Source organism: Salmo salar, chromosome 02 (genome assembly GCF_965601325.2).
Source record: "Salmo salar chromosome 02, fSalSal1, whole genome shotgun sequence".
NCBI classification, from domain to species: domain Eukaryota; kingdom Metazoa; phylum Chordata; class Actinopteri; order Salmoniformes; family Salmonidae; genus Salmo; species Salmo salar.
The window spans coordinates 31,865,001-31,875,458 of record NC_138292.1 but is presented as its reverse complement, the minus strand read 5'-3'; the positions used below and the strand labels follow the sequence as shown (position 1 = coordinate 31,875,458).

At 44.9% G+C, this 10,458-nt stretch overlaps 1 protein-coding gene across 1 annotated transcript; it reads left to right on the top strand.

The window, feature by feature from the left end:
- Window positions 1-3,139: 3,139 nt before the first annotated feature.
- Window positions 3,140-4,451, top strand: riiad1 (regulatory subunit of type II PKA R-subunit domain containing 1). Its single transcript, XM_014160003.3, has 4 exons — window positions 3,140-3,379; window positions 3,901-3,977; window positions 4,162-4,208; window positions 4,315-4,451. Exons 1-4 carry the CDS (start codon window positions 3,299-3,301, stop codon window positions 4,392-4,394), a joined length of 285 nt encoding a protein of 94 aa, XP_014015478.1. The 5' UTR covers window positions 3,140-3,298; the 3' UTR covers window positions 4,395-4,451.
- The last annotated feature ends 6,007 nt before the right edge of the window (window positions 4,452-10,458 follow it).

Here is a 10,458-nt window from a genome sequence, read left to right as displayed (position 1 = left end):
AACATGTTAACTTATTACAAGTGCACATAGTAAGATGTTGAAACACAGTTTAAGAGGATTGATTCATTATTAACTTCATGTTAGATTTTTTTTTACTCTGAGAGTAGTCTATGAGCTAGGATAACCACAGTTACCCCATCACTCCTATTGGTTTTTATCTAGCGGTGGTTAAAGTTAGCTGAAATTTGTCATGGCTGTTTAAAGAAATACGAGACATGGATTACAGTTTTTCCTGGCTCATATAAATGTATCCTTTAAATGGGTCCCATAAAACAGAGTGAAAACTAGCAAACGTGAACACTCACAACTGTAATAAGATATCCAATTAGTTTAGCTGTCTTCCCAAATGTCCTGCAGTCAGATCAGTGAGTCACACATCAACCAGAGAGAAAGGAGGAAGGACAGAGGGGTCTGGTTGCAGTCTCTTGCTCCCCTCCTGACCCACCCCATCCCTCTGTGGTCTTTTCTCTCCCCTGTTGGACTCTCATCCTCCTGAATACTGTCCTCCCCCACATCCTCCTCTTCCTGAATGCTCTCTTTCCACCTGACTTCTTTAGCACAGATGTATCAGTGCACACCTCTTGGTTACGGATGGTATAGACGACAGGGTTGATGCACCATGAGTAACACAAAAAATGTGTTAAGACAAGTGAAGGGGCAGAGTTTGCTTTTGTAGTTGCAGACGGGTTAGACAGTAGATTATTGGCACCAGCTGCAGTAGAAACATACAGAGGTCGAAGGTTACAGTTAAACAAGCATGGTGGTTGTCTTGTTGGGAGGGCCACAACAGCCCTGTGTGCCTCATTGTACATACGCCCAAACAGAGGCAAGTAACTCAGATTGAAAGAGTTGGGGTGATGCCGGGAGGGCCATGGAACAGTACTTCTTGCACAGGACTAAAGCTCACAGATGCTCTCACAATTCTAGACTCACATAGCAGCCCTGCAGTGGCGCTATTAAATGCACCATGTGTGTCCCATGTTGAGCTGGACCAAGTGAAAATTACCAGCAATGGCACTCAGTGCCCAGACTAGCCCCAATGCAAGCCACACATGCCTGGAATTCATTATGCTCAGGTAGTGGATGCTGTGGCAAATAAACACATATCTTTCTATTGCCGTGAGGGCCAGACTCATCTGAGCGCTCCAAAGGATCTTTCTATTGCCGTGAGGGCTAGACTCATCTGAGCGCTCCAAAGGATCTTTCTATTGCCGTGAGGGCTAGACTCATCTGAGCGCTCCAAAGGATCTTTCTATTGCCGTGAGGGCTAGACTCATCTGAGCGCTCCAAAGGATCTTTCTATTGCCGTGAGGGCCAGACTCATCTGAGCGCTCCAAAGGATCTTTCTATTGCCGTGAGGGCCAGACTCATCTGAGCGCTCCAAAGGATCTTTCTATTGCCGTGAGAGCCAGACTCATCTGAGCGCTCCAAAGGATCTTTCTATTGCCGTGAGAGCCAGACTCATCTGAGCGCTCCAAAGGATCTTTCTATTGCCGTGAGGGCCAGACTCATCTGAGCGCTCCAAAGGATCTTTCTATTGCCGTGAGAGCCAGACTCATCTGAGCGCTCCAAAGGATCTTTCTATTGCCGTGAGGGCCAGACTCATCTGAGCGCTCCAAAGGATCTTTCTATTGCCGTGAGAGCCAGACTCATCTGAGCGCTCCAAAGGATGGTACACATAATACTAAAATGTTCCATGCACCACCCCCTGATAATCACAGTATGTTGGAGCAGAACAGAGTGCAAGACAATGAATGCTGCAATGAAGCTATGCAAAAGACCACATAGCTGAAAATGGAAGAAAGTGTAGAAGGCCTGCCAGAAGCGCTCTTTAAGTGTCACAAATCCAATGATTGTTCATCGCCAGAGAGAAGAGAAAAAGAACGACTAAAAATCTGAAAGATATATGTTTTCCCCAAAGCAATGTGCTGGAAAAAACAGGCAGACAGATCCAGCATGTCTTGCTCCACTTGCAAAGTTGTCCTGTTCAGAAGGTGAGGTTTAGAGAGAGCATTCAGTACTGTTTAACTTTGTTGAAGCCATGGTGCTGATCAGATACAGTAGTGCTAGTAGCAGAAGCAGTCCCTGGATCTAGGAGGGATAGCTCAGAGCGTTCTCTCTTCTATCTACACTCTACAGACTCATCAGATGTCTCCTCTACATTTTATACACGTTGTATGCAGCTGTGTGGTTGAAGGATACTTATAACCAGTCTAAACACTTACCAAAGGTCGCCTACTAAGAGTAGGCTGGAGGTTACATTTTCTGTGGCATATTTCTAGTGTAAGTAATTTTCAACTGCAGTGGAATAGAGAAAAGTGATAGCGCTATACATTATAATGGGCAGTGGTGGAAAAAGTACCCAACTGTCATACTTGAGTAAAAGTAAAGATAACTTAATAGAAAATGACTCAAGTAAAAATCACACAGTAAAATTCTACTTAGGTGAAAGTCTTAAAGTATTTGGTTTAAAATATACTTAAGTATCAAAAGTAAAAGTATAAATAATTTCAAATTCCTTATATTAAGCAAACCAGATGGCACCATTTTCTTGTTTGTTTTTTATTTACGGAAAGCCAGTGGCACACCAACACTCAGACATCATTTACAAACAAAGCATGTGTGTTAGTGAGTCTGCCTGATCAGAGGCAGTAGGGATGACCAGGGATGTTCGGTTGATAAGTGCGTGAATTTGACTATTTTCCTCCTCTTGACTGCCCTGCCAACCCTACTAGTCCAAGCCCCCTCAATACAATTCTAAGATTTTAATCTGTAACCAAATTAAGCATATTAATTCATATTAATGGTTATATTAAATATTACATCTTTGAACCTGAGGTATTACACTTGACTTGAGTCAAATTTAAGTACAACTAGAAAAGGTACATTTTCTGAAGAAAACACGAATCTCACACACCAAGTATCCATCCATGAGTGTTCTGGTCTTCCTGAATGGACCTGTAGTAGAGACATCTACTCCAGAGGTACTTGCTTAGGTCACAACAACCGATGAGCTGTTAGGGCAATATCGCATTGTCCTGTGGCTGGATCCCTCAATACAGGCTCTGAAAAACATTGCCACATTGGCTGCCACCCAGAGCCAAAAAGGCCTACAAAGATGTAATGGGCGAAAGCAAAGATGAACTCTGTGGGGAAAGTGTTGCTTCTGTTCTACTCAGGCTGTTGCCATAGTAACAGTGAGGCTTGTCAACAACAGGCGGGTTTTGTTTTAATAAAGATATTAACGGTAGCTAGCACGCAGGCTATCAAAGGGATTTTAGCTAGCTGATGAGATCAAATGGCTGATAAAAGTGGTTTGGAGAAACTGGACTTTGGTGCATTAAGCATCCAGCAACAACAGCAACTCCGACAATTTAAGGTAAGTTAGCTAGCTAACACTTTAGCTAGTGTAGGTAACGTCGTTCGCTTCATGAGTGCTCCTTGGCTTCTCCAACAACATTTACTCAGCTAGTTCCATCGATAGAATTAGGAATGAATATACAATAGGATTTCTTGTTCTATCACTCACTGCATTATTTTTGCATTCATCCAGCTAATAGTTAGCTAGCAGAAATTCCTTGGTTAAAGATAGGCTCAGCAATGACAAACATTACGTGGGGGTAACTTTGAATATGCTATTTATTGCCCACCTGGCTTTTCCCAATATCACGAGGCATGGGAAAGAGTAGAATAGACAGTAAAGTTAATGGACATTCACCTTTATATTTCTCCTGGGACAAGCAAAGCCAACAATGTATATTAGACAGATCGTGAAAAATGATGTCTGTCGAATAAAATAGAAATTCAGATGTCTCCCCTCTCTTTTTTCAGTCTTGACAGATTAGAATTGTCCCTCTGTCCTCTGCAGAGCCATTAGCTAATTCAGTATTTTTTTTATAGATCAATACGAGAATCAACAATGAAAAATATTTGAGAGAGCATCCAGAGACGGAGGCCTTAATAAGCGACTTTTTAAGGTTTGTTAATTGGCTGGCACTGACTGACGGTATATTTTCAGTCATAATATTCTCCGTTAGGGCTCTCAGGCGCTCCAGCTCCAGACATCAATAACAAATAGAATTCTATTTCATACTTAGCTACAGTAATGAAGTCTAACTGGCCAATTGCTTGGCTACCTGCTTCTTGTTTTTTTATTTACAGAGATGTGTTTCTCAAAAGACCCACAGACATTCGAGAGTATGCAGCAGGTGGGTTCAAATCAACAACACAATCTGACACGCACACCAATATACAGACAGGGACAGTCCTCTACATAGAACTACAAAAATTAACATGATATTTTCTCTCTTTCAGATTACTTCACCAACCCAAACCTTTGTTTGATCATTGGCTCCAAACTGCAGGGCGATCCTGCCGACACAGGCACAGACTGAATCCTTACCGGTTTGTTTGGTAGTTCAACTGTTATTAAAGTGTAAAGCTGTAACAAGCCTCTTTCTCCGAGTCCTGTACCTCCGGGGTATTGAGTAGTTATTTGTTTCAAAGTAACATGATATAAATATAAAACATGATATAAAGTGGGAATGTACTGGCACCCAGGCAGATGTTCTTAATGAGCATCATTACAACAGGTTAGTTACAGATGTTTTATACCCCTGATTGAGAGGAAAAGATAAAAGATTTCTAGGCCTATAGGGTGGAGTGGACAACCTGTTTACAGGATTTCTCAGGGTAAAGTCTAAACGGGATCATTGGGACGTCCCAACTCTGACATTACCCCATTAGAAGTTTAAATATAAAACGGTTAAGGTTAGGGACGTCCCAAGGATTCCCGATAGCACTAACCACTTTCTTGAGCCTCAGAGTTCCCCTTCTGGACTCTTATTTACTTCCGTTAACTCCCCAACTCATCAGATGAAACAAAAAAACATTTAAGCAAGATGAGAAAATGTGACCGCAGCAATACTGACCACAGTTTAAATGTTTAATGAATTAAAAATCATCAAGTAACCAGCGCATCAGGCTTTTCTGTAAAAACATACAGCGCGCTGTAAAAACAGGTCAAATCCATCTCTCACAAAGTTGACAAAATCATTCAGAGTTCTGTTTGATTCACACTTTAAAATCTGACACGGTACAAAAATAGGCACATGTGGTTTAACAATTAAGTGATTGTATAGAGAAGACCCTGAAATTGTATAAAAACCTAGACCCTGACAATATTGGACATTCCAACAGTAGGCCTCCGTAGTACCTTCTGTAACCAACATACTGTGGTAGAGCATGAGAATAGAGCTTTTAGATCCTGAGTGAACAGGCACAAATCGTTAATGTTATTTCCTCGTTGTCATGGTAATCATTGGCCTTGTACTGGTTGGGGGCGTACAGGGGCCGGACTTCGTTCAGCCTGGGTTCATCCCAGCCAGAAGGGGCCCCAGCATAGTGCAACTCCTCCGCATCACCATTGTATTCCTCATCACTGTACGCATCCAGGTCCTGGTGGGAAAGATAATCATCTTAATAATCATATAAAAATAAGGAGAACCAATGCAGTCTTCATAGTTTTCTAGTGACCCTTGCATTAGCGAACAAACTGACAGAGCAACACCCTTTGAGAGTCTTGAACCCAGGTCTTCTAGCCAATGGACAAACTTGCTAACCACTGCTCCAATAGGGTTCAATCACAGGAGGAAATTATAACTAGCTTACCAAGGCAATGGTTCCTACAATATTAAAAATACATGTTTCTATCTATAGCATGTTCAGTATATCAGCTTCTATCCACATAGCAGCCCTCCATACCCTTCAGTTTCCTACACATTCTCATGTTTGTGTACTGGTAAATAGGGCAATCATGTTGAGTAACTGATTAATTAATGATCATAAGTAGATGTTAAATGATTGATTTCTTTTTGTTTCATGAATCCTTTACCAGGATGTATTATGAATGATAGAGATAATAAACTAAGAGCCAAAGCTACAGAGCTTAATGTATCCCGATAGTCTAAAATGGCTTCCTCTCCTGGTCTCCATTCAGTCCATCTTTACTGATAGGAAAACACAGGTCAGGTGGAAGCAATATCAAGGAGGCCAGCTGGGAATTTGCTTTCACACATCCAGGTCTATTCATGTCTGAAGATTGAGGAAAGGATTCAGAAGAGAAGGACTATTGAGAGATGCACCCCATGTATGGCTGTGTTCGTACCGTGCTGGGCTCGGCATCCTGGGGAGCGTAGTACAGGTGGTCCACGGATCCGTCCTTGCTCTCCACAGGGTCTCGACTGGTGTTCAGCTGCAGATGCGCGCACACACACACACACACACACACACACACACAGGATTATTCTCACCTACTCTGAGTTAGGGTTAAACCTATTTCAGATGGACGCTTTCCTAATCTGCATAATATTTTAATCATTTAACAATGTTGATAAAAACATGTTGTGTGTGGTATTGTAAAATACAAATTGAGGGGCCATATAGAGATATATAAACATCTCCCATCACAGCAAGTCTAAAGGTGTTATGGCTGGCCAGCATCCCTCACCCTATCAGTAGAGCTGCTGCTTCTTAGGGGGAGGGGCTTGTTCTTGGGTGGACCACTGAGAAAGAGAGAAAGGAAGGAATCAAAACAGACAGTAAGGATGATCACTTAGTATGAGTGACAGAGACACAAACACTCACTCTCCATTGTGCTGGCTGCGTTTTTACGGACCAAGACCACAACACTGCCGATAACGGCCAGCAGCAGAACCACCTCAATGAGCCCTCCTATAACACCGCTTGTAGTGGGACCCTTCACTGGCAGTCAGGTACCTGCAGAGAGAGAGACAGGGAGAGATGAGAGAAAAAGTGAGATAGGAAGGAAGACAAAGAATAGAAGGGATGTTTAAGGGGATAAGTACAAAGAGGGAGAGAAAAGAGAGAGAGAGAGCATTAACAACATAGTGATAACATTCACATGCTGGAGTAGTCCCACATGCACAGGAATAACCCTACAGTGCTTTTCAATACATAACATCGTTTCATTTGTGGTGAAAGGTTCTGAAAGCGGAATTCAAGATGTAATCCCCAAGTAATGAAGTAGGCCTAACTACAGTCAATGGTGTGTGTGAGACAGAGGTGCAAAGAAACTGTCTGTGGATGAAAGAGGTATAGAGAAAGTGTGTACGTGTGTGAGAGAGCAAGCCGAGATGCAGAGAAGTGTCTGCCTTTACAGAAGGTCTACATTAGTGTAGACTACAGTCACATGGGGAGGTAGACAATCACACACAGTGACTGTAGTACCTTCCTCTAATGAACCATGGCCACTAGTACCAATACTAACAATAAGATTATACACAAGACAGGAGTACACAAACACACACACACACGGTGTGATCCATCTCATTATTCTACCCATCATTGCACAGGGGATTATGCAAATGAGGGAGTGTTAAATGGCAATGAGGAGCTCAGCTAATTGGAGGAGAGTTACACAGGGAAAGTAATTGGTTGTCCCCTGATTGAATGTTGTTAGGCTTATAATTATGACTGTGGTACTGATGACCTTATAGCAACGCTCTAATGTAAACAATGGAGCATCCAATGACCTTTTCACATGTAAAAAGCAGTTGTTTTCAAATTAGACCACAACATGTAAATAAAATACAAACACTAAAACTATCTAAAACAGTCAATAATAAATGATCATTTCTTAAAATGATCTCAGAGTAGTTTACCATGACATTTATAAAGTCATTATTGTTCAGAACATGGTTTAATGTGTCTAGTTTAATAGGTCTTATGAGACAGAAAGATTTACAACATGGCAGTAGTCCAGTTATGGGAGTAAGAAGGCAGTGTTACTAGGTGATTATGGTGTAATACAGCCTGTTGTCCACATGGCGGTGCTGTGTCTCCATAACACCGGCTCTGAAGTACGAATAATCTTCACTACCTCTGTTCCATCCTCTCTTTGCTCTTCACCACTCCCGTGGTCGTCGACTATGTATCTAGCTATATCCATGCTCCCTTTTTGTCTATAGTGCTTTCTTGCTCCATCTTAACTCAACCATCCCTCTCTTTTTTTATCCCTCACTTGTCCTCCAATCCCCCCTTCCCTCATACATGTGCGAATATTGTACTTTAAATTGTGCCCTCCTGTATTATACCGATGCTAAAATGTTTATTCTATTCTACTGAGCCGTTTACTTTATGTTCTTATTGTTATATTTGATTTCTTATTGTTGTTGCATTGTCAAGAAGGAACCTGCAAGTAACAATTTAGTTGGATGATGTACAGCATACCATGTGTATCCTGTACATACGACTAATAAAACCTGAAACTTTTCCTCCCTCTCTCCATAAAACTCAATAGTCCAAAGTGATTTCCTCCCCTCATCTCCTTTCCTTTTTACTGATAGGGAATAAACTGGGCCGGTGACAGCTTTATCTGGTAAGCATAATTTATTAGGGTACTTTCTTTTCAGATCAGTTCAGATAAAGGAGAGGAAGCCACTTTAGAGTATTGAGATGCAGCCGCTGTCTGAGTGACTCCAGCAATAGTGAATAGAGATCATGCCCTCTGTATCTATGGTGGATGCCAGCCATGTCTCGCTCTAATGAAATCTCCCAGACAGCCTGAGCATGCCCGCTGTGTCTCAGCTGGCGCCGTGCTCCGCTGCCCTCCGACAAGGACGGGCTGGGCTCCGTGAATTTAGCCAAACACACACACACACACACACACACACACAAAGCAGAGTCCAGCTGGCAGGGCCATCTTGTATACTATCCAATATCCCCGTCACTCACACCAACATTTATACACACCTACAAATCTCTGTGTTGTGCTGCACACCCATACCCTCCCACCCACTCACTTACTCAAACCCCCTCCCACTCACTCACTCACACCCCCATACCCTCCCACTCACTTACACCCCCATACCCTCCCACTCACTCACACCCCATACCCTCCCACTCACTCACACCCCCTCCCATTCACTTACACCCCCATACCCTCCCACTCACTCACATACCCTCCCACTCACTTACACTCACATACCCTCCCACTCACTTACACCCCCATACCCTCCCACTCACTCACACCCCATACCCTCCCACTCACTTACACCCCCATACCCTCCCACTCACTTACACCCCCATACCCTCCCACTCACTCACACCCCCTCCCATTCACTTACACCCCCATACCCTCCCACTCACTCACACCCCCTCCCATTCACTTACACCCCCATACCCTCTCACTCACTCACACCCCATACCCTCCCTCCCACTCACTCACACCCCATACCCTCCCTCCCACTCACACCCCATACCCTCCCTCCCAATCACACCCCATACCCTCCCTCCCAATCACACCCCATACCCTCCCACTCACTTACACTCACATACCCTCCCACTCACTTACACTCACATACCCTCCCACTCACTCACACTCCCATACCATTCACTTACACCCCCATACCCTCCCACTCACTCACTCACACCCCATACCCTCCCACTCACTTACACCCCCATACCCTCCCACTCACTTACACCCCCATACCCTCCCACTCACTCACACCCCCTCCCATTCACTTACACCCCCATACCCTCCCACTCACTCACACCCCCTCCCATTCACTTACACCCCCATACCCTCTCACTCACTCACACCCCATACCCTCCCTCCCACTCACTCACACCCCATACCCTCCCTCCCACTCACTCACACCCCATACCCTCCCTCCCACTCACTCACACCCCATACCCTCCCTCCCAATCACACCCCATACCCTCCCTCCCAATCACACCCCATACCCTCCCACTCACTTACACTCACATACCCTCCCACTCACTCACACCCCCCATACCATTCACTTACACCCCCATACCCTCCCACTCACTCACTCACACCCCATACCCTCCCTCCCTCCCACTCACTCACACCCCATACCCTCCCTCCCTCCCACTCACTCACACCCCATACCCTCCCTCCCACTCACTCACACCCCATACCCTCCCTCCCACTCACTCACACCCCATACCCTCCCACTCACTTACACCCCCATACTCTCCCACTCACTCACACCCCCCATACCCTCCCACTCACTCACACCCCCCATACCCTCCCACTCACTCACACCCCCCCATACCCTCCCACTCACTCACACCCCCCATACCTTCCCACTCACTCACACCCCCCCATACCCTCCCACTCACTCACACCCCCCATACCCTCCCACTCACTCCCACCCCCATACCCTCCCACTCACTCAAACCCCCTCCCACCCCCATACCCTCACACTCACTCACACCCCCATACCCTCCCACTCACTCACACCCCCCCATACCCTCCCACTCACTCACTCACCCCCCCCATACCCTCCCACTCACTCACACCCCCCATACCCTCCCACTCACTCACACCCCCCCATACCCTCCCACTCACTCACACCCCCCATACCCTCCCACTCACTCACACCCCCATACCCTCCCACTCACTCACACCCC

What these genes read in the sequence shown, in the direction of transcription:
- riiad1 (XM_014160003.3), top strand. Translation starts at nt 3,299, where the DNA reads ATGGCTGATAAAAGTGGTTTGGAGAAACTGGACTTTGGTGCATTAAGC. An exon ending in AGCAACTCCGACAATTTAAG is followed by an intron (nt 3,380 to 3,900) that starts GTAAGTTAGCTA and finishes TTTTTTTTATAG; the next exon opens with ATCAATACGAGAATCAACAA. An exon ending in TTAATAAGCGACTTTTTAAG is followed by an intron (nt 3,978 to 4,161) that starts GTTTGTTAATTG and finishes TTTTATTTACAG; the next exon opens with AGATGTGTTTCTCAAAAGAC.